We start from the raw sequence: 24,979 nt of genomic DNA, 5'->3' as shown, positions 1-24,979 counted from the left end.
CGTCCGTCCCGCCCGGGGTGGAGCCTCCCGCCCGAGGCTGCCGCTGCTGCTGGGGGCGGCGGGCCCGTCCCACATAAAACCCTGCCGCGCCGCCGCCGCCTCCCCACAGCGTCCCGCTCCGCCTGCCCCGGCGCTCCGTGCCATGGCTCGGCGCCTCAGCCCGGCCAGCTGAGCCCCGGAAGCCCGTCCGGCAGGGCCCGCGCCGGCCGTGACTCCGCGGCGCTGTGCTCCGGCCTGCCCCGCCGCCCGCAGAAGCGCTGCCGGGGCAGAAGGCGCTGTCCCGAGTGTGCACAGAGCCCGCCTTCCCCTGCCCTCGCCGCGCTCGCACCTTCCCGCCTCCTGCCCCGCGGCCGGGCGGGCTCGCCCCGCGCTCCGCCGCCGCTGTCCCCGCCGAGGATGCGGGTGTCGCTGCTGAGCCCGCTGCTGCTGCTGCTGCTGTCCCTCAGCGCCGGCCCGCACGCCGCGGAGCTGCAGCTCGGCCGCGCCAAGTGCCCGGTTCGCTGCGATGTCTCCAAGTGCCCCAGCCCCAGCTGCCCCAGCGGGTACGTCCCCGACCGCTGCGGCTGCTGCCTCATCTGCGCCGCGGGCGAGGGGGACTCCTGCGGCCGCAAGGAGGACCCGCCCTGCGGGGACAGCCTCGACTGCCGCTACCCCATGGGCAAGCGCTTCGCCAAGGGCGTCTGCCAGTGCAAGCTGAGCGCCCAGGTGTGCGGCAGCGACGGCCGGACCTACGACAACATCTGCCAGCTGAAGGCGGTGAGCCGCAAGGCGCTGCAGCACGGGCTGCCCGCCGTCGCCCAGGTCCAGAAGGGAGCCTGTGAATCGGGTAGGAGCATGGTGGGAGCTGCCGCGGGGCGGGGGTGGGAGACCTGGCTTCCAGGATGAAGTCATGATTTTCAGTGGCCTGGGTGGCTGTAGGGACTCTAAAAACCTCCAAGGACATGGCACATCACCCAGCCGCTGATGACACCGGTGATGTGCGGAATAGATGCTCAGGTGCTTTCTGAGCAGCAGAACCTCTCCTCGATGCTCAGTGTGTGCTTGGGTTGGGTTTGGGAGGTTTGGGAGGTTTCCCCCCGGCAGCGTGGCTGCGGGTGCCCCGGTGAGGTGCAGGTTGCTCCTGGGGCAAGAGGCGGACGCGCTCGGCAGATGGAGCGAGATGGGCGGAGGTGGCTGGGCGGGCAGGGCAGGGGCCACGTCCTCAGCCGTGGCCTTTCCGAGGCAGGGCGGCGGTGCCAGCCTGCGGTGCGAGCCTGCTCCGTCCTGCCGGTGCCCCCTCCGCCCTCGCATGGGCGGTGCTGGGCGGCATCACCGTGCAGGGCGCACGGCAGCACGAACGGAGCACCTGAGCCCGGGACCCACCCGGGGTAATCACATTCACCCGGCAGGACAATCGGGAAATGCCTCTTAAAGCCTGTCAGGGCAGAAAAACACTGAGTGTTAGATAAACCACCTAAAACATAGTCTTCTGCCTGGTTTGCTTTCTCCCCCTAAGGGTTTTGTAGTCTTGTAGAGCCCTAAGTACAGACAAAAAAGCCTGAGAACCTCCTTTATAGTATAAAATATTGATACTTGGGTTATCAAATGGTCTGGTTGTAGTAATGTGTTGAGGCTTTTGCTCGGGTGCTGTGATATGCTATGACAACTCCAGGCTTGGTGATTTAACTTTGGGAAGTTTAGTAATCTCTTAAGCTAGTGATTTCCTATTAGTATTAAAATTTGTCTCTATGGAAGTGTTAATGCTGGCAGTATCTTTCCACATACTTACTGATACATTATTCTAAGGGTTTGCTTCTGCTGCATTTCCCATAGAAGAGGAGTTTTAAAACATGCATTAGTGTTTCCATTATGTCAGGTGAGCCATTCACCACCCTGTTTATTCATAGCAAACTGGTCAAAATTATTGGGAGGGCTCAGAAGGGAAAAGGGCTCCTGTTGCAGGCTTTCTGTGAATAGAGTACCTTTCATATATATCCTGATCTTTGGAAAGGGTAAACCAGTTCAGAGTAGGAGGATATTCAAATTATATTCCTGGAGTTCCTTCCAGGGTATCTTGTCAGTGCCAAGAATTGTTCCAGGTGCCAGCCTGAAGCTGCAATGTTCAATCTCTTCAGTATTTTGTAGTTATAAGTTGTTTTTTTGCCTGTATCTTTTCACATCAGCATCTGTTAACTTTAGTACTCCTAAAACTTGGTTGAAACTGATCCACGTGAAATAATCAAAATGTTTAACCAAAATGAGTGAGCTGGTCTGCATCTGAGAGCTTGCTGACTGCTCAGCATTTGGTATAAATGACATTTTCTTTAAGGAATCCTCTCAAATCTAATGTTAATAGGCATAGGAATTTGGAGCTGTGAGGCACAGGAGCTTCCCCCCCCCCCAAGCAACTCTTTTAGTGTTCACTTTATTTTGGCTTTATTTTTTTTGTCTCAGAAAACCTCAGCTTAGATGAAGCATGTGGTTATCTGTTAAAATTTAAATTTTTACTCAGTTCTACAGCTGCACAAACTGAAGCTCAAAGAAACTGAGTGTCTTGCCCAAGGTCAGACTGAGTTGGTGGTTGAGCCAGGAATAGAACTCAATTATGGTATTTTTTTTTTTGTTTGTTTTGTTTTGTTTAAACAATAACATGCAATGGCTGTAATGAGAGGCTTGGAAGAAAGTTGACAGTTTAAAATTGCTGTCAAATTTCTTTCTCCTGTTCTTGCCTGGCCTCAGATGACTCAGAGTTTGAAGGGATAAGCTCATTATGAAGTAAATGCAGTTTTACTTAACCATCTCTATATTGAAATAATCTCAGATAACAGAAGCCTCACATAATATGGCTTGGGCCCTATTTAGAACATGCACAGAGCTAGAGTTGCTCCTGAAATGTGTTCTCTCCATTTTCAGTTGTTTATGTTGATGCTGAGTTGGATTCTGGCTGTGATAAACTCAGGCTGAGAAACTTAGCCATGGTTTCCTAGTGACAGCAGTCTGGTGAATAGGGATGCATGAAACATGGCAGTAAAGGATGCAGGGAGGAAGAGAGGAATGAGGTGGACAGGCTTAATGAGTGGCAATTTAAAAATTGTCAGAACTTAGAATATTTTTTTCCTTGTTGAAGTGCTGGATTAGGTTGAAGAACACCATGCCAAATTGCAAGTTCTGCACACAGTGAACTAAATGGGGTGTGTACTGTATGGAGGTCCAGGAGCTCCACAACTGATGCTCTGCAGAATTCCAGTGCCCAGGGGCTTCTCAGAGATACTAATAGGAGCAGTCTACAGAAATCCTGAGCAAAGTTAAACTCCCTACTACAAATACTGGGTTTTTAAAAAACTTTTTTTTTAACACTAGATACCTTTATGTATGGGAATATATTGTGAAGCAGTTGTTCTTTTTCTGCCTTCTGTCACTGACTGTGATAATGACAAACTATTACAAGCTAGCATGTAAGTAATTGAAGAAATACTTATGGAGGACAACCTCTGTAATTAAAGATCTATTTTTACAGAGCCCTGTTTTCTCAGGGCAGCAAGTGTAAGTTTTAACAATGCCACGTATCAATCTGCTGAGATGTCAAACATCTCAAAGGATTCACTTTGTCACCTGCAATCTACAGTCAATCTACTTGTTTCTTGAACAAAGGACTGGTTTTGATCTCAGTACAACTTTGTGCAGTTAAATTCCCTGCAAGGTTATTTTGCAAATAGCTTCTGTGAAGAGAGTTTAAATGTCAACAGACTTGTATTTTCTTGCCTAAGATATGGAAGCAAAATTATTTTTTTTTTTAATACAGGTTCTCTTTTGTCGACGGAACAAGGAAAATAAAAAGCTTAATAAGAAAACCTTTAAGGCTGGACTTGACACCATTTACTGTCCTCTGCACTGTTAACCTGAGGTCACTCTCAGAGGTCATGATGATAATACTCACCCAAGTCAGTCAGATCTTTGCAAGATTTGAGCCTGAAAGTTCATTTTCCTGAGACCACATGTGAAACACAGTTAGTGTATAAGCAGGATCATTGCACACAGTTCTGTGTGGGGTGTTCAGAGTGTGCCTGTACAGAACCTTGAAGATACAACTTGAGTGTATGATTACTTACACTTCTGAGAAATTGACCTAGTAAGAAATAGAAGTCTCCTGCTGGTGTTTTTTTCATCAAAGCCTTAAAGCTGCTTGCAGCTGTATTTAGGGAAATGTACTGCAAGGTATTAGCTGGAAATACAAACTTCAGTCACATTCCTGTACTGGTTGTTTTCCTTATGCCTGAGTTGGTTTGAGTTGCTGCAGGTGAGGATGGTAGTGTACAGTATTTGGAATACAATTCAGAGTAGACCACTTCACTCCTTTGTAAAGGATGGGCAACAAGAAATGGATATTTTATTGCATCTCCTCATGAGGGTCACTTGGAAGGGAGGAATACCAAGCATGCAAAGCCAGAGTGGTGTCTGTGCTAGAAGGCTTGTGCCAGTCTGCTGCTGTCTGGCCCCTGTGATTGCTGAATTGCACAAGAAAGCCACTTTGGTGTTGGTTCACCAAATTGTTTTCATCTGTGCACGGTAGACATCCATTGTACAAACAAGTTGCCTGAACCATAATGTGGCATTAAACTCACCAAGGCTTTATGGTCAGTGCACAGCTATGCAACTTGATCTTAATGCTGAATTCATCAGAAAAGCTGCCCATGAACCTATGTTTCCAGCAGATGTTTCTGTTTTTTAAGCAGAGACATTATAATCTTTTATTTGTCTTTCATTTCTTTCCATGAAAGCACAGTAGGGACAGTGTTTATCCCTGGTGATCAGATCTGCCAGGTTGCAGTCCTCCCTTAGACATAATAATTTTGCTGAGTGCACAGATCTTTTCTGAAGCTGGTTTTAAAAGGGGGATGGGGAAACAGCCTTAAAAGAATGAGTTTCCCAGGCTCACAAATTCTTAATGAATATAAAATTGTGGATTTTAATACAATGTATTGTCTTTAAGGAAGCAGTGAATGTGATTTGATTTAATTCTACAGGGATTAAGTTGGCAGATAGTCAGAAATGTTCAGTCTTTTGCAAATGTAAATTAGTCTGGCTTTATTGTCTTCAGTGGGATTATAATGATTATTTCTGCTGAATTTTTTCCAGTTCTCTTCATACTAGGTTAACTCTACAGATTTGTTGGCATTGTTCCTGGTTTACAGCAGTGTTAATGAGATTGGAATGGGTCTATTGTCTCTGCAAGGAAGTAAATAAACCCCTATTAAATGAACCCATAGCTTTAGATAACATTGTCCAGGAAAAATCTTAAACTGATAATAAGACTACTCCTACCTGAAAGGCATTTAGCTTTTGCCATTTGAATTCAGTGTAGTTGGAGCCCATGAAATGGGAAATGTAAGATGACATTGTAGAAAATGAAAATCTTCAGCTCCAGTTTATGCACTTACCCTGAAATCTGGATTTTGAGTGTTCTGTGAGGGGAGCTGGAGGCCTGAAGATCTAAGTTGAAGTGATAGGCTCAAAGTTCAAGGTTGCTGAAAATCTGGTTCATTGGTGACTGTGGTGCAGATTGGGGAAATCTAGGGTTTTTGACTAAGAAATGCATAGATAGCTAAGCACTCATACAGCATAAATTTGGTTTTATTTCAAGTACAGCCTGGTTGCAGCACCTTTGAAATCTTGGTTATGCAACAGATGGCTAATTGGATTAAATTATGTCTTTTTGCCAAGATAAATTAGATTTTCTTAGTGTGAGATGATTTTGAACACTCAGTAATAACATGGGAAATAATGCATGTTATTGAAAGATCTTTGAAGAAGTATGTGGCAAATCTCAGAGGGTCAATGGGTCAAAACCCACAAAGGTGCTGTGAGCTCAGAGCTGGTGCATGCTCAGGGCAGCAGAGGTCTGGGGGCTGTGTGGGGCTCCACAAGGCAGCAGAACTATGAAGGGGGGAGATATGTATTTAACTTTCTCTTTTAGTAAGGACAGTAGCAGCAGCTAGTGTTTAGCAACTAATGCAAATTATAGGGTAGATTCTATCTTTACAGTTATAACACCCGTGTTCAGGGTGACATTATACATTATACTCAATTTTGAAATTGCCTCCTTCAGCTTCCCAGACTTCTTCCCTTTTGAAGTGTATTGAGAACTTCTGGTGAAAACCATCAGTTTAATAATTATGCATTAAAATGCTGTTAATAACAACCAACACTTCAACTCCCTTAAATAGTGCTGTATATGGGAGCAAATGTGAGTGCAGTTACATCTTCCATGTCCATAGTTTGAGTTCCTGGCACATCATATAATGTGTTTAAAGGTTTTTATTACTGCCAGCTTGCAAAAAATGATTTTAGAAAGATCAGGTTCTATGAAGGCATCTCATCTTTGTAAGTCAGTTTTCACCAGTGTTTGGCCTCCACCACAAGAGGAAAAACAGCTCATTTCTGATCATCCCAGAACTTCAGGCATGCCTTTCATACAAAGCCTGGGTGTCTGTTATTCTTGATCCTCCTTTGTTTCAGATTTCCCTTTAATATTGGTGTAGATTTGGATTTTCTTTCAGGTTTGAGCATTCTTGTCTTTTAAACCCAGCAGGGAGGTTCCAGGTTTCTTCTCAGACAGAGAAGTGTTTTCACTGTGGTATGAAAAGAGGACAAGCATCGTTTCAGTTTTAGTCTCTTCTGTGTATTGCTGAATTTCATTTTCTTCACCTTTTTTCATGTTTCATCCACTGCCTCTTTCAGATACTTTCTCTCTGCCTCCACCAAATCCCACCTGGAAAGCCACTGCCACCCATGATGTTTGCCTGGTGGCTACTCAGGAGTGGTCCAGACCTGAGGTTTTTGGCAGCCATGCTCCTGTGCTTTTGACCATGTACAGTGCTGTATCCATTTGGCCTGAGCAGAACAGTTGAGCACTTAGAAGATGTAAATGGCTTTAGCTGCCCTGACTCACAGAGAGCTATGCTGATTTACACCAACTGAAAGGCTGCATTCATCCCCAGTTTTTCCCCAGTTCTGTGCTAGTTCATCAGCTGCCAGCTGATGCATGGTCATGTCTGTTAAGATCAGTGTGATGGCAATGTTATATCCTGTCAGTGAACACTTGCTGTGTAGACAAGTGTTCAAAGTCATCAGGCAAGCTGCTTGGGAACTGAAGGTGAGATAACTCTCTTCAGTGGCCTAGTAAGCAAAACAAATAACAGTATATTGTGCTTACATTTGACTGTCCTCTGATTTTTTGTTTGTGGTGTCTCTTTTAAACTAAGCACTGAAACAAGCACATTCAATTGGCTGGAGTGATTTTTCAGAGTGCATGAGAATGTACATAGAAATAATAGACTGAATCTAGTCCTGCCAAGCTGTTCCTTTTGTTTATTTGGTATCACATAAATCTAGCTTGTTAAATTTAGGCAGGGTTTTGTTTCATTCAGAAGTAAATCTCATGTCCAGTAACGGGATAAACAACTTGCAGGCTTCTGTGAAGAGATTCCTAATCTTCTTGGTCTGGTTTCTTCAAGTCATTTGCTCCCTTTGGTAGATCCCATAGTTAATTTTAAAGCTTCATGGTGTGAACATGAAAGTTTGCTCTTTGAGTGTGGTGATACTTGCCCTATCATATGCTTTGCATGTGTGCTGATATGGCTCCATGTATTAGGAACCACAGAGAATATGATTAGAACAAGCAGTGCTATCTATTCCTTTGGTGCTAGAATGCAGGAGGCTGTGGGCTTCCCCCCCTGCACCTTTAAGATCTTAATTTCACACTATAATATTCACTCTTAATGAATGCAGTGTATAGTGCTGTTTAATGTACAATACCAACTTTTGTCAGATGTTTTAGTAATCTATTGCTAGGCCCAGCTTGAATGTGAATTTGCAGAAGGTTTTAGGTGTAAATATTCTAATTTAAAGCAGGTTTCTGATGTGTCTACATAAAAAAATAGAACTGAGGTTCTAATTGTGGCTCCCAAATTCTGCAGCTGTGTTACTCTGCACTCATTAGACTACATCTGGAATTCTGCATTCAGTTTTGTATCTCAATACAAGAAAGGCATTGACAAACTGGAGTGAGTTCAGACAGATGTGAGGATGGCTGGGGGGAACTGGACTTATCTCCTGTGAGGAGAAACTGAGGGTACTGGACTACTTAAACCTTGGGAAGTGAAAGCTTCAGGAGCATCTGAGAGCAGCCTGTCTGTGTCTTGGATCCATACAGAGGGACATAATGGGAGGATGAGACAAGGGGCATGAGTTGGAGCATGAGCTCAAGTTCAGACTTGATGTAAGAAAATCTTAGACATCATGGGGGACAGTGAAGCAGTGGGACAGGTTCCCCAGGCAGTTTCTGGAGTGTCCATCCTTGGAGTATTACAGGTCCCAACTCTGTTTCCCTTTGTAGCTGATGTAGATTTGAGCAGGAGGCAGAACTAGAGCCCTCCTAAGGTCCCTTCCAGCCTGGCCTACCTTATGACCTTATATGTCTTGGATAATAACAAGTAGTTGTCAGAAAAATGCTCAAGACAGAGCTTGTAGACTTCCAAAGAAAATAACTCATAGCTAAGTGATGATTATGTTTCATTTTCTCAGGATCTTGCAAAATGCAAGATAAGTTTTGAACAATCTTAACGACTTTGATTCCTTTTCCAGTACTGTTTGGAAGCTGTTCTAAACAAACCAATTCAAGGCAGGTTCATCTTGCCTACTTGATAAAAAAATGTATTGTCTTATTAACATATTAACATATTTAACAATTCTTTCTGCTAGTATAGGTCACCTACAGTCCAGCAGCCCAAGATACAAATTCAACTTCATAGCTGATGTGGTAGAAAAGATTGCGCCTGCAGTTGTGCACATTGAACTTTTCCTCAGGTAACACACTCTATTCTTTGTTTTAGTTACATTGTTTAACAAAGCTCTACAGTATACTAAGTTTCCTTTTGAATTTGTGACATTCACAAAGTATTCTAAAACAAAAATGCGTTTCTCCAGAGAATCTCACATTTGTGTGTTTTGTTAATGTTCAGTAGATCTATTCTTACAGTAAGTACTATACAATGTATGCTGTCTACCCTAAAGCGGATCTATCTTATATTTGGAGGTCTCTTCAGCCTTCACTAAAATGTTTTGCTTGTTGAAATACATACATGCATATATATATATATGTGTGTGTGTGTATGTGTATATATACATATTCAGATGGTAAGCTGGATAAAAATGGCTTATTGTTACTTTTTCAGCTTTGAATGAGAAGTGATTTTATTTTATCAGGAAGAGCATTAAGGGGTAGAATGTCAAGGAGATGTAGCCTATCTAAACACAGAAATGATTTCTGATAGGAAAGAAATGCACTAAATTTCTTGACCAGAACACTATCAATATTCAGTATGCTGAAGCTGCAGCTGAGGTGGCAAGATCAACACTGAGTGCTCAAAACAATCTAGGAAGTTTAAATATGAGTCCTCAGAACAAACTACTGTCAGAACAAATTACTGCAAATATTGCATGTCCTCCATTATGTGAATACCTTTCTTCCTGGAGTCCTCTCAATTTCCACAGATATAAGAATTTCTTGGAGAACTTTTGTTGGCTTTTTTAATATGCAAAATCAAGGTAATCAAGTATATCAGAAGACAGTTTTATGCACATGGTGATTGGTCCTTTGAGAGGATGTTACAGGTGAAGATGCTTAAGATTTTGCATATGTAGTTAAGATTGTTTGTTCTTTTACTGTAAGTAAATGTTTGCCCTGCACCTTGCTGGGTTCTAATTTTGGTATTTTTCCTGGGATTGGCTCAAATTGTTCACTGTTAAATAGCCCAGAACATTCAAATAATATCCTAACCAGGACCATGTCTTGGAAGAAAGACTGTGGGCCTTTTCTTGTCTTCTGCTATGCAGGCACTTTATGTTCCCCTTACATTCTAAGCTCATTACAGCAGCTGTTCACTGAGAAAATTTGTAATGCCTTGAACAGTTTGTAAAATCTTACTTGCCTGTATCATAGCACGTGTTGTTTCCCACCAAGTTTTACCCATTGTTAGGGTTTTTCATATTTTTTCTTTCATATTCCTAGTCATTTTGGTTTCCAGACATGCTTTTTCCAGCCAGTCTGCACTTGGGCTTCATGGTCCACTTAGATCTCATCTCTTCCTTTATGCCTCTGTCCAGGTGCAAAGTTCCTTCTTCCCCTTTTCCCATTAGACAATCAGCTCATTTTTTCCTGTCATGGTTCTCTTCCAGTATAGAATCAATAACCAGTGGGATCTGATGGGCTCCTTCTCCTTCCTTTATCACATACCCTCTGTGCAAGGTAGTCTGTAAGACAGAATTGGAAACCAAAGGAAAAGGACCCTGCTGATTGTCTGTAAACCTCTGTTCCTATCTCCTTGACTGACTAAAACCAATCACCACTTTCAGGAAGGGATTCTTTCTATGTAATTAAAAAAAAAAAAATTATTCTCAGGGTGAAAGGTGGTAAATGATGTCTAATATAATCTTGTCTTAAGTTGGTTTCCCTTATGACACAGAATTACTTGATTTTTGTACAGGCACCCTCTCTTTGGTCGAAATGTCCCCCTTTCCAGTGGATCTGGGTTTATTATGTCTGATTCTGGTTTAATTGTGACTAATGCCCACGTGGTGTCAAGCACAAATGCAATATCAGGGAGACAACAACTGAAGGTACAGCTCCAGAATGGAGATACCTATGAAGCAACCATCAAAGACATTGACAAGAAATCTGACATTGCAACAATAAAGATTCACCCTAAGGTGAGTGACATAAACAAGAAGAATGACTTCATTTGGGAACTCTATTTCACTTTCACATAGTACAAAGTGACTGGCTAGAATATATGTTTAAGGATTCCTTAGAAATATCTGTGGAAAACAATGTACTGAAATACAGGCCTGGAAATTTTTCATATCTTGGAATTAAGTTACTTTGTCTTCTGAGCTAGAAACTGTAAAAAAACTAGGAAGAAAAAAAAGACACTCATTTAATATGTAGCAAAATTTTGCTATCTTTTCCTAAATACCCAGGCTAATCTTTCTAAGCTTTGTACCAGAATGGACTGCAAGGTGAGACATAGTGCAGAGAGAGTGGCAGTCAACAACTGGTCAATGATTGGTTTGTATGCTGTTTTTAGGAGGAGGGAACAATCTGCTGGAAAACAGGGAAATTTTGATGTCTTTCTTTTTCTCAGTGAATTTGCAAGGAACATACATACTGTTTGTTTTTGAAGACAGTTTAAAACAGCAACCTTGCAAGCATAAATTTTGGGTTTAGGATAGTGAGTGGCTCTTTCATTAATGCAATGGAAAGTGTTTGTTCCCTAACTTTTTGCTAGTTTTTATCTTTATAATCACGTAATTTTCAAGTATGAACTAATGTTATTTCTTTCTCTTTGTGTTTACTTAAGAAAAAATTACCAGTATTGTTACTGGGACACTCTGCTGATCTGAGGCCAGGAGAGTTTGTGGTGGCAATTGGAAGTCCATTTGCCTTGCAGAACACTGTGACCACAGGTATTGTCAGCACTGCTCAGAGAGATGGCAAAGAGCTGGGCCTGCGGGACTCGGACATGGATTACATCCAGACAGATGCCATCATTAATGTAAGCATGACATGTGTGGGTTTCACTTCAGTCCCTCCCCACACAGCATGGAACTGCCTGCCCTGAGGGATGAGCCCAGTAAATACAAGCAGCTTTGTTTAATGTCAGTGAAACTCTTCTTTTTTAAAAGCCTATGCAGTGTCTGTAATTTGTGTTCAGGCAGTGTTTTGAAGGGCATGATAAATAAAAGTTCTCCCTTAGAGGTTGTCTGTGAGGATGCTGCATAGGCCAGACCCTTTTAATTCTGTAAATCTCATGCAGTAATATGATTGTATCAACCAGCAGTAAATCAAAACATTTCTATGTCTGCTTGCTGAGTTGCACTGGTCAAGGAAGCTGTAGAATAGAGCCAAAATTTCTTTCATCTCTATCCATTAGAACCAGATGGAGTAGTCAAACTGAGAGTATGTGCTTCAATTTAATTACAGGACACCCAGGTAAGAACATAAGAAGAGGACTGGGGGTTCTGTTGCTGTTCTTGTTTTTCATTTGCACATCTCATAATCAAAACGAGAATCAAGGTATAAAATAACAAAGTTTGAGGTAGTTTGGAGCTAAGGGTCCTAGCATTTAATGTTGTATAGAAATGCATTAAAATAATGTTCCTTCAGAGCAGCTTGGAGTGATCCAAAGAGCTTAAGTGAAGTCTTTGGGTGTGTGTTTAGCTAGTACTGCTTCCATAAAGAGCACTGCACGCATATCTGAGATGGAAAATGCCCTGAAATTTTATACCTTGAAGCTGTTACACATTGGTACAAAATATTGTCAGGATTTACTTGTTACACTTTAATGTCAAATTTGACATACCAAGAAATAACATTGAGTGTTTTACACTCCAAGTGCTTCACAAATAGTTATAGTCACAGACTTGAGAGAAATTGTGTGGGGAGGAAGAAAGAGGGCTGTTTTTGTGCTAAGATATGACAAAAAAATGAGCTCTTTCAAGAAGCTTTTATATGACCCCAGGACTGAACCTCTCCAGATATTTAATTGGAATTATTCTCTTCAGCTGTGCAAGGAGAATAAGGAAGACTTAGGCAAGATGAGTTAGTTGGGAGCACATGCTGAATTGGTGGCAGAGACAGAATTAGAGCATGGGATTCTTGACCTCTTGCCAATATACATTTTTCAAACTCGGACTCCTTGTGTATGTACTTAGACGTTTTCTGCCCTCCAAAGCTAATGAGCAGGTTTAGACAAGGATAGGAGAGTGTGTCTGAAAATGCTGGACCAAAGGAAGAGTGAGGAAAATGGCACTAAGTTTGAATTGCTTTGCCATCTGACTACAAAATATGAAGATGGTCCCTGGCATAAGGATGCTTTGTGCTTAGCTAATGCACTCATTTTCTCCTGAGAATGGGAGGAGTTTGAGAGTTGGTCTGTTCAGAGCATTCCTGTGGCTCAGCCAAGACTTTCCTGCAGGAATGTGCATGCAGCTGCCTTTTGAGGAATGTTGGGACAGCATTAACATAGGGCAGGAGAAAAAAAGGCCATAAGGTTCTAAATGGAGTTATATAGCATGTGCTGAAGGTCTTTCACATCCTTCAAGCAGGAAAATGAATGAAAGATGATGTGCTGAGGAAGGCTGAAAAATCATTATCTTGGTTTTAAGCGTGCAGCCTCTGGTAACTGGAGAGATCCAATATAAGGAACTGATCTGTTTGTTTAAATTTGAGCTTTGAAGCTGTTTTATAAACTTTATTGTCTGTTTTATTCTCCTAAGAATCTATAAAGTTTGCCCAGTGCTATCTAAGTGTAAACAGTTTGTCTCACTTTTCTGTCATACATCACTTAGCTTTTGTTTCTTTTGAGTGGTAAGTTGCTGCTCTTGGCTGTTTTGCAAACCTACTCGAACTCTGGCCTCACTCAAAAACAAATTGTTGAGCCAGCATGAAGATGGACAAGCAACCTCCCCAACTCTCATTTCCTGTGGTCCTGTTGCATGTTTCCTTTAAAGGCCATTAGGTATTAGGTAATTTTGGGCTGCTCAGAGCTGCTCTATGCTTTCCCTAGAGAGGCATATGTGTCTGTGGTTACTAAATTAATCCTTATGTAGTAGCTACCTCATAGCAATATGCTGTGATTAAATATATAAAGCACTGTGTTCTGCTCCAGTGGAGAATGAGAGACTGACAGTGTTACAAACCACAGTGATGAATAAAACAAAAACTGTAGAAACACGTCACTGAAGTATAACTTTAAAGAACAATTATTTCAAAACCTTGTTCTGACAGGCTTTAGGAGAATCAGAATACTAATTTTAGCTATTCAATGTCTTAAACTTAGGGTCTGACTATTTAAGGCCTGCTTCTGGCAAGAGAAAAACCTATAATCATGAGAGGGCTGAAGGGGTAGGATAAGATCTACTTGTAATCTTCTGTAATTAGCAGTGTCTGTCAGTGCTGCCTAAGAAATTACCTCCTCTTTCATTTTCCCACAAAAAAAAAGTAATGTTTCTAATGAGAATTGCATTTCCAACAGTGAAGTATTAATTTATTGTTCCCTTATGTCATTTTTGCAGTATGGCAACTCTGGAGGACCTCTAGTTAATCTGGTAAGTCCATGTCACTTGGTTTTGTTTCAAGAGCTAGTGTCAAGTTAGTGGGAGAATGTTGTTTTGAAAAGATTCATAGGTCATTGAAGCTTCCAGTCATTTAGCTAATGGTAGGCAGATAGCCTGAAGCTAACTCAGAATATGCAAATTAGGTCAGTTCACACATCATAGGAAAATATTTCCCCATTGAGCACATAAAATTTTACATAGCAGTGAGGAATATGGGATCTGCAACGGGCAGCTACACTTGTTCTTCACACGGTGAAACCTGGGATGCACAACAGAGATGGGACCTGGTGAACCTGCACAACTTTTTCAAAGTAGACTGCTTTAAATCAGCACTGGTTTTGCAGGTCAGTGACTTGTGGCTGTACTGGTAGTAGTGAATCCACTGCCCACTTGGCAGAGGAAATCTCTTCTGAGTGGTGGGATGGACCTTGGATGAACACACTGTACTGTAATCTCTCTGGCCATCACAGTTATATGTGAAATGGATCATGAATCAAAGCCCAGATCCTCCCTTATAAGTAGTGTTTATTTCTTGAGTGATTACAACACACTAAAATTTCCTACACCGGCTTTTAACATGAAATGCTAGACAGGGAGCTGAATCCTGTACTTAGGAACAAATTTAATTGGGTGTTGTCTCTCAACAGGATGGTGAAGTGATTGGGATTAACACCTTGAAGGTCACAGCTGGAATTTCTTTTGCTATTCCTTCTGACCGTATCACTCAGTTTCTCACAGAGTCACAGGACAAACAGAGTAAAGGTAAGGTCTGCAAGAAACAGTGACATCTTCCAGTTATTATCCTGATCCAGGTGAAGTGCCAAGAGACATGGGTCTGGGATCCTGTTACTGAAAGGAGGAAGCACCCTTTTCCATTACAGAGAATCACAGACTGGGAAATAGAAAACAATCTCACAGAAGTGGGAGAGACTTTTTATTACTCACACCCCCAAAGACCAGACAGTATCTGTATAAACATGGGAAATAGGGCCTCTGAGAATAGTGAGGACACAGATGAATCATCAGTCTCAAATGATCTTGGGAAGAGATAACCACTTGTTTAAGGAGTTTTATTCTTTTTTTTTTCTCATTTATTGTACAAGCAAAAAGATTAAGGTATGCTGTAGAAAATGAGGTAAAAATCTTTTTAAGCACCTGTCCGCAGATGAGGTGTAGTCCATACAACCTGACTTACATTTTGTCATGGTTATGTATGCCAGTGCCATATAGTTAGACATTGTGACAGACTCAGGCCCTGGTGAAAGAAGAGCTGTTTCTAACTCATGAAGAAATACATGGGAAGACGGAAGAGAGACAGAAAGAAAGAAAGAAAGCCCTCTGCACTAGAGAGCATATAAATCTAAGTATATTGGCAATGACAACTGCAGTATTTCAGACTTTTTTTTATGTGCTTGCACCATATCTGTCACCCTGTTCTAGATGTCATTCTACAGGCTGCACAGCCAAAGCTGATCTAGCAGCGCTGCATCCTGGCCAAACCTTCCTTACTCTTTTGCTTGCCAATTTATCTGTCCACACCCTACTACTCATCCTTTACTATTAGTGTTGGCTGCTGCTGCTTCTTCTCTTCAGTCTTTGTTATTAATCTTGTCTTCTCCTGAGTTCATCCAGTTCCTGATGCCAGGGTTGTTTTCCTACACTATTGTCTTCTCAGATACTGTTGTGTCAGAAACTTCTCTTAGTCAGCACTTTGAAGTGAAGCATCTGCTTGTATATATAAGAGCATCACAAATCTGATGGGTCCCCACTGTGTTTTGCTGAATTCCACAAATTATATTGTTTCACTGTTGATTTGGGGGCAGGGGGAGGAGTAGATGAAAAAAAAAGTTGTTAATTATATGCTGAGAAGTATATTTTAAAGTAGCTGATGTGATTTTTGCTTCAGTCAGCATGTCAAAAAAAACTTTATTCACCCTGTTACTAACTTACTGTTGGTTTCTGAAACAAATGGGTGTTTCATTAGTGATGTTATTCTTTAGAACCAAACTGCTCCTCCCAATCCAGGGAGGAGCAATGGCTCAGCCTGCAGGCCTGGCCTAGAGGCATGAACTCAAGCCTTATGCAGAGCCCACCATCTCCTGGTAACTGGGGCTGGAAAGTCAGTGAAGCTTAGAGATGTCACCACTGAAATCAGTTACCTTGCTCCTTCAGGCATCTTTACCTGCACAGAATGATGAGCCCAGCTAAATTTTGCCCATGCAAGAACCCGAAGAAAAACCTGAAATATTTACATTTATACTGTGATTGTAACATACAAAATTTTTAAAAATCATGTTACATAATTCCCTAATCGAAAGGATTCACATTTTCTTAGTGTCAGTGTGATTGTCACTGCTTCAAATATCCTGAGGCACAGGCAATTTTATTATTTATTTAATTTTTAATTTTTTTTGCTTCTCTGAAATACATCTTGTCATTCTGCTATGGCAGAACAGCCATTTATAGCCCTTGATGCATAGAGAAAGTTTCTAGGAGATATTTTCACCACATATTTGAGACTTAGTTTGCATTTTTTAGGCCTTTAGTAACAGTTGTCAAGTTTATTGTATAGTTGACATTTTTTGGCATAATGAACTTATGTAAGCAGAATTTTAGGATTGTTTTCTTTTCTTCCATTTATGTTTCAGTATTTTCAGTGGGATCCTCCCTTATGGTACAATTAGGTCATAGAAAGACATTTATGGGTATTAACATTTTTTATTTTAATATCATATTGCCTGAAGATAACACTCCCTTAGGATACCACTCTTTCCAAATTTATTCTGGCATAGTAGATACTCAATTATTTAATAAGCTGGACCCTAGTCTTTTGAATCTCAGTTGATCAGATAACTCTTTAAAAAGAAGGCATATATTTTTAAAAATCTCATTCATTATATATAACTGCAAATATCTGATCTATTAAATAACAGGAGCGGAGAGCAGGGAAAAAGAGAATGTAATTTAAATGAAGAATTTGTACTGATTGTTATCTATACATTCTATATTACCTAATGCATTGGTAATATATAATAGCACCTAATGTATTTTTGATGTAAGATTTGCCACAGCCTTCATGGAGATGTCTGCTGTATGTTCTGAAAGTCTTTGCTAATTTTGAGGTTACCAGTCATAAGGTTAATGTCCTCTTACAGTTAAAAGTCTTAAATTGCTGCATGAAGTCAAGTGTCTCCATCTGTATATCAGTTTTAACCAGCTGTGTATTCTGTGTTTATGTCTGGAAGTTACCTACATACTTAAGTGTTGACTGATTTTTTTTTTTGTTGTTTTTTTGTTTGTTTTTGTTATTTTTATGAGGAATTTCTCCATTTTGATCTTGGCTCTATCTATTCCTAGTTTAGACTTGAGCAGAACAGTAAAATTATGAAGTCTTTTAGACACAGATGCTTTAAAATAGAATGTAATAAGTCAGCAATTTGACAAAATATTAAAGAGAAGATCCATCCTAAAATGTCAGCTTGGCTTCTAATGTAGTGTAAGCATAAGAGTGAATAAACCTTGTTTTAGATGGACAAGGGGAAATGGGTGAGTTCTGCATTGGCCACACCCAACAACTTATTTACATGAATCCTCATTTTATATCCCCAGGACCTGTATTAGTTGTGTTGAAACAATATTGTAACCTTTGTATTTGAGTGATTATTACTCTTAATAATTACTACAAATCATGAGGGTTGCTTAGGAGCCTTGCTGAGTACAGATTCAGACCACTGATTAAATTCAGCTGTGCAGTTTATATGAAAGGGACACTGCACACAGTCCAGCATTATAAGCTTGAGCTGTTTTCATGTTTTCTGCTTGACAGTAGAATATCTTTCTTAAATGCTTTCAGGGCTGCTCATGTAATCTGCAAAATGAGCTAGGTGCAAAAGAAATTAGCAGAAAAGTAGAAGTTTTGCCTGGCACTTGGATAAGAAGTGCAGGATCCATTTCTTCACTTGGAAGTCCTGGTTATATCTTGGCCCCACTGAGATCAGCTGCTTTGGGTATAATTTTGTACCAGAGTTACTCAAGCCCATAGGAGTTTGAGTACATGACCCCTTAATTTGGATTTATCAGTAATTTTTGCTACAGTTTATAAGTCATAAACATTTCTGCCTTCAATTGGTATTTATCTCTCTGGTTTGCATCTCTATTGTTGCACACATCAATAAATTAAGTGTAGCAGTAAGGCAAATGCTTTCCTTACTGTGGAACAGAAATTTTTGTGAATAGTGAACTGCTTCTAGATACTTGGGGTTAGCTGCTTGTGACTTTCTATTAACACTAAGCAGATTTAAGTTTAAACTTGTGGTTGGGGGCTGGTTTGCTTGATTTTGTACCTCTGGAATCAGTGCTTAACCTGGCCTGGTGTTTACAAAAATTAGATGAGATTTGAGTCTTTCTCTTCTGTTCTGTGCTCCAGCTTTAAGCCACAATGGTTTCACATTTGTAAAACCTGATTCTTCTAACATATGAACCTTCTTTTAACTACTGCTGGGACTTCACCCATGTGATGTGCTTCTTAGATTTACGGCATTTTAGATTTACTTCATTCTAGTTCTCCTAATTATTTTTTCTTTTACCTTGTGATTACACAAATTTCCAGAATGACAGATTTTGAGACTCTTTTCACAGAGCAGATGTAATATGACAGTGGTAGTTCCAAGTGCCAAATACTGTTCTGCCAATGTGACTTAGCCCCAGCATCACCTTGCCTATGCTTTGGGAGTGATGGAACACTACTACTGGTTGTCTGTGCCTGTTCAGTCTGATACTTCTAATAAGATGGAAAATTACATTGACACTAATCATTGTTGCTGAAAACTTTGGTTTTGCTTGAAGGTGTCTGACTTGGGTTAAATTCAGTGGAATGGACTTCAGTAAAACAAAAGGACTGTATTTTTTTTACTTTACACAAAATATCTGGAGAGGGGAAGGAGAGGAGTGTGTACTCTGCTGCCAAAGTAACGCATGGCTCATAGATTTTAGTTTTACTTTATGCAATAGCCTGCTATTCTTATGTTATGATTTGCTATTTTCAGTATGGCAAACTTGCTGCAGAAAGAGGGCAGAAGGCTTTTTTGGATTCAGTGTGTGAATAGGAGTGAAATAATACTTCAATGTGCCCGAAGCTGAAGGTAGAATTAAAATTTTGGTTAGCAATAAATCTGTAGTTGCAAGATTTATTTTTTTCCCTAAAGCTTTATGTTTACATGTATCTTTAGCCACTGGGGAAATAATTCTCTTTATCACTAGTGTAATTTCTCTTGTGGTTTTTCTTTCTTGCTGTTTTATTTCTTTCAAGTCAATTTTTTTTTGTCTCTTCTTAATTGTCATTTTTCATTTTTCATGTAAACATTCCTAACTCAGGCTCTGGAGTATCTTTGTGTTTCTGCAAATTTCTGCATCACAAGCAATTACCAGTGTCAAATTGTTCAGTGCAAAGAGAAAACTGTCACCAGAGATGCTGTCGCTGACCTTATGAAGGGAATTTCATTATTTAACTGTCCACATTGCTTAGACAAGGGGATTATTTTCAGATGGGAGAATTATCATTTCTGTATATTTTTAAAAAGTGAAAAGTTGCATTTCTGCCACAGGAACTGGAGGAGCACCATGAGCTAGTTCATGGTCATGCCCAAAGCTCTTCAGACTTCAAATTTGAGCAATTTAACTTCTTGACACCCTTACTATAGCTGATTTTGGTCTTGCAATTTTACTTTGAAATAGAGGAGAGCCAAACATTTCAGGGCAAAGTATGGATGACAGTTATAGATACAAGATTTTTTAGAGTGTAGTAAATCCAATGTGTAGTAGTCAACATTTTCAGTTCCAGTGGGAATATTTAGCATGCATAATATTCAGAACTAAGTCTTCTACTTAGGAGTATTTTTCTTGGAAAGAATGAGAGCTAGAGAAGACTGTGTACATTTCCTTTTTCCTCATATGAGAACCTGCAGAAACTCAAAGATCTTGTGAAGTCATTGTGCTGGAACAAGTAAGGGGAAATATTGTTTCGTGCCGGATGTAACTGAGTACTGCAGCACTCACTTCAGGAAGTCATCAAACTGCATTTTTTTCAGAACACAGCTGTGCAATATCATGACTTACTAAAAGCCAACTTCAGAAATGTGGTGTTCTTCCTAGAGGAATAGCTTCTCACCATTAAAAATTCCACAGAGCCCTGGTGAATCCCAGAAGTATAGAATAGTTTGTTGGAAGGGACCTTTTAAGGTCATCTAATCCAACCCCTGTGCACTGATCAGGGACACCTTTTATTACATCAGGTTTCTCACAGCCCCATCCAACCTGAAAACTGAGTGTTGACAGATGGGGCATCTACACTTCTCTGGGCAGCATTTTTCAATGTGTTACCACTCTCATCATAAAAATTCTTGTGATACCTACTGCCAATCTACCCTCTTTTAGTTTGAAAGCATTACCCTTTGTCCTGTTATAAGCCCCCTTTAAATACTGAAAGATCTCATTAAGGTGTTCCTGGAGCCTTCTCTTCTCTAGGCTGAACAACCCCAACTGCCTCAGCCCATCTTCATAGCAGGGCCCAAAGCAGTGCTCCAGCCCTCTGAGTGTTTTTGTGATCATTTTGACAAAGGTCTACATGGTTTTTTTGTTCTTTCTTTTGTTTGTTTGTTTTTTTGAGGTTTTTTGTTTTGTCTTTTGGGTTTTTTTTTTCCTTTTTAACTTTTTATTCTTTGGGGTAAAAATAACAAGCCATTTGCATTATAATTACTGTGGCACTTTTGATTGCCCTTTCTCTGAAAAGTGGAAATTTTAATTTGTTTAGATTCCATTTCTACATTTTAATGAGAAAATCATATGTTTAAATTGTCTTGTCCAGTTTCAGATTAAATGGTAGTTGGTTATGAAATTTTCTATTTGCTGAATTCATGTGAGACTAGATCACAACAACTTCCTGAATGAAAAACTCTTGTAGAGTGTAAATGAGCTTTCTCTCTTACCCTTAGTTGCAGGGACAGAGATTGTCATTCTGGACACAAAGACTAATAAAAAAAAACCTTTAGTACAGATGTGCATGATGTTTAGTTTTGTTAAAATCTGATACACTTTATTTTAATTTTTAGGTATTTTGGTCATCAAAGCAGTTATTTTTGTCAGTGTTTCCCTAAATTTCTTAAATATCCTCTGTGTTCTTTTCAGATGGGAAGAAGCGTTTCATTGGCATCAGAATGCTCACAATAACACCTGCGTAAGTATCTCAGGTGATTGTTTGTTCATGCACACAAGACATGGTCAGTAATGGTTCAGAGCTTTCATATTTCATCACAAATCTCCAGAGATCCAGAAGTGGGCACTGGCTTCTAGAAAATCTGCAGACATTTAAATGATGTAGGTGACATCTGTATTCTGAGACCTGGAAATTCTCTAAATGCTGATAGTGGGAATGTTCTGCTGATAGCTGAGGGGAAATAGGACGAGCTTGAACACAGATTTTGATTCTTGACAAGGACAACTGGAGTTACACCAGGTTTTAGGTGACATTTAAACAAAACAGTGCTTTCAGATGACCAAGTGCTACTGACAGATCAGCTGCTGGCTTGGTGGTGTTTTATCAGTACCAGTGGAAGCCATATGGTGTGAGGCTTAGTGCCTAACCATTAACTTCAGAAAGTTGCTAAAGTTCCAAACTAAAGATCTTTGCCTCCATGTGCCTTCAAAATCAGGGATGGACACCCTCCTCTGGCTCTTTACTGCATTTTCCCTCTGACATTGCTTTGTGTCTTGCTGTTGCCCAGATTTATTCTTGGATAATAAATGAGGGCTCTTATGCTGATGTTCTTTCCCAGCAGTAGGCATGTTTCCAATGTGGCAGTAGACTGCAGAATTAAGCAAGACAATTTCCAGCTGGGGTTGTAGTAAAACCATCTTTTTTTCTTGAGTTACACTCCTGCAGTCCTCCCTGAAGGGTCAGATCCTCAGCTGGAATGAATCAGTGTAATGGCAATAACATCACTGGTGGAGAGAAACTCAGAATGTTTCTCTGCAGAATTGTGAACACTTTGTGAGATTTTACTGCTTTTGGAGAATCTAAGGAAGCCATGTAAAATGTCTGCAGGCCTGTTTTCAAAAAAAGACTACTTCTCTTGTTGTGTTGCTTTAATTATTCAATTGTTAGCTTACTCAGTACTAAATCAAGTGAAGATAAGCTGTGCAGCCATGTTGCTTTCCAGGTTTTTCATGCTAGACAGCTCAGTAATCCATCTTTGTTTAAAATCTTTCTTTCTAGAAATGAGTTTTAACCCATACTGTACACAGGTGTAATCACTGAAATGGTGTCATCATCTCTGAAATGAGGGAATGTTTGTAGAGGCTCTATTTTGCAGTGGGTTCCTGTCTTCTTTCTTTAGAAAGTGATGCAAAAAAATTTGCACTTGTGGAAACTGATATGTCTCTTCTCTGCAGATGACTTTTTGTCACAAAAAGCTGAAATAAATAAGAATATATGCTATTTTAGTGCAGTCAATTTCTGTATAACTTCGTTCTTTTAGCTTGGTGGAGGAACTGAAGCACACTAATGCTGATTTTCCTGATGTCAGAAGTGGAATTTATGTACACGAAGTTGTTCCAAACTCACCTTCTCATAGGTAGGTAGAACACATTATTTTCTTTGCTACAAATAAGCCTCCAGGGAGGTACTAGAAGGTAATATTTTTTTTATGTTCAAGTGTTTTCTCAGGTTTGATCTGAATTTAAACAATTAAAAAATTGTGCCTTTAGGTTTAAAATATTTGTGCTAAGATTTTGCTCACCTCTACAAAAATGAAGCATTTCAGAACTATTTAAATTATGGGATTGTTTAGTTTGGAAACGACCCTTAAGATCAAGTCCAGCCATGAACCCAGAACTGCCAAGGCCACCAGTAAATCCTGTGCCTTAGTGCCACTTCTACCCATCTTTTAAATACCTCCAGGAATGGTGACACTACCACTTTGCTGGGCAACCTTTTGCAGTGTTTGAAAATCCTTTCTGTGAAGGAATTTTCCTATTATCCAATCTAAACTTCCCCTTGGACAACTTAAGACCATATTTTCTCCTGTCACTTTTTACTTGGTAAAAGAGACTGCCACCCACCTCACTACAACCTTTAATGACATTGTGAAACACTAACAGTGTGCAAATAAAAAGAACACCCCAAATACAATGAACTAATTTGAGGAGTTTTGTGAAGTATGTTGAATATTAATAAACAGAAACTTGGATTAAGTTTAAGCAAGAAACAGAATAACATTCACATAAGGCACTGTTAGAGCTGTTATCTGAGACAGTGCTTAATCTTAAAGGAAGAGGCTGTTCTACAGAACAGTTGCAAAAAATTATTTTAGGAAAATCAAAAACAAAAGTAATAAATGCAGCTATTGAGGATTACATTTGAACAGCAAGATAAATAATTTCCCAATACTTTGGCTGGTGCACATCACTTGTTTTGAAATGTTGAGGTTGTAATTTTCAATTCTTGAAATATGTATTGGTGGCATAAAACCATGGTCTTGCAAATGGACTGGGTAAAGTGAATCAATTTCTGTTTCTCAGTTGTAGTTTTATAGAAGACATAAGAAATCTTTTCTTGTTCAGGAAGAAAATCCTTAGTGAAATAACCTGAGCCTTATTTTGTATTTAGCAAGCGCTACCTGTTATTCTTTCACAATCAGAAGGCTGGAATTTCTCTTCAGTGGAGACTAAAACAAACACCAATTGATTGTATTTGCAAAAGAGGTGGTGAACAGCCTTTGTGCTTTTCCTCTGCATGAAATGCATCCTTACTGCCATTTTCTTGTCTTTGCAGAGGAGGGATCCAAGATGGAGATATTATTGTGAAAGTCAATGGGCGTCCTTTGGTGACTTCCAGTGACTTGCAAGAGGCTGTGATGAATGAATCACCTCTACTACTTGAAGTTCGAAGAGGAAATGATGACTTGCTATTTAACATTGAGCCTGAAATTGTCATGTAAATAGAATTGAGGAAGCTCTCACCATAATTAAACTCACTTATTCTGGAACACTAGATACCTCCTTTACAGCTACAGTAATTATACTTCCTGTTGACTAATGACAAGGTGGACTAACTTAATTGCCTGAGCCATTTCTGTACATAGTAGCTAGAATGACTTCAAAGATGCCATTTATAGAAGATCTAAATTTCAAAGAAACTAAAAACTGTGTTCTGGGGAGAAGGAGAAAAACAAATTTTGAGTAGCTGGTAGAAATGGGTCCAATTTCCTGTACCTGCAGATGCAGAGCAGATTCAGTTCTGCATATTGAAAGATCCAAATACTACTGGAAGTGAGCAAGTATATAAAAGGGGGAATTATTCTTAACCTACAGTTATGGCTGCAGCAGACCCAAGCTATTGCAATGTAAAATTGAGCTTTATTTTTTTCCATGTAACTTTTTCAATGTGAACCTATTATTGGCAAAGCTTGTATTTTTTTTTTAGTGCTTCTATGCTCCATGTCAATGCAGGTAGATGAAATCTGTAAATATTGAAAGGAACAAAAATGGTATCAGGCTATAGAGTGTTACACCTAGGTCATGCAATTTTTGGAATATAGTAAATGATTCTTATAGAATTAATGCCTTATATATAAATCAAAACGATGTGCTGAACAAAGTTAAGTTTGAGAAAGTGCACAGTTTTTTAAGAATTTGATACAAAATTGTTTTGCATTTTTACTGGTATGCTTTGCTGTAAAATTGTTACACTACTTTTGGCTTTGTGTATGTTTCTACTGTAAGGAGATTAAAGTTTACACAAATAATCTGTTGATGTAAACCTCTTTTTAAA

The 24,979-nt window shown here is 40.0% G+C and overlaps 1 protein-coding gene across 1 annotated transcript; it reads left to right on the top strand.

The window, feature by feature from the left end:
* Nucleotides 1-120: 120 nt before the first annotated feature.
* On the top strand, nt 121-24,953 carry HTRA3 (HtrA serine peptidase 3). The gene is made up of 9 exons (XM_079305316.1): nt 121-826; nt 8,745-8,844; nt 10,524-10,746; nt 11,397-11,591; nt 14,113-14,145; nt 14,802-14,916; nt 21,337-21,385; nt 22,686-22,781; nt 23,981-24,953. Exons 1-9 carry the CDS (start codon nt 397-399, stop codon nt 24,144-24,146), a joined length of 1,407 nt encoding a protein of 468 aa, XP_079161442.1. The 5' UTR covers nt 121-396; the 3' UTR covers nt 24,147-24,953.
* Nucleotides 24,954-24,979: the final 26 nt, after the last annotated feature.

This window comes from Erithacus rubecula (genome assembly GCF_903797595.1).
Source record: "Erithacus rubecula genome assembly, chromosome: 5".
In the NCBI taxonomy this organism is placed as follows: domain Eukaryota; kingdom Metazoa; phylum Chordata; class Aves; order Passeriformes; family Muscicapidae; genus Erithacus; species Erithacus rubecula.
Note: the sequence above shows the minus strand (reverse complement) of the source record. Positions and strands in the feature narration are given on the sequence as shown.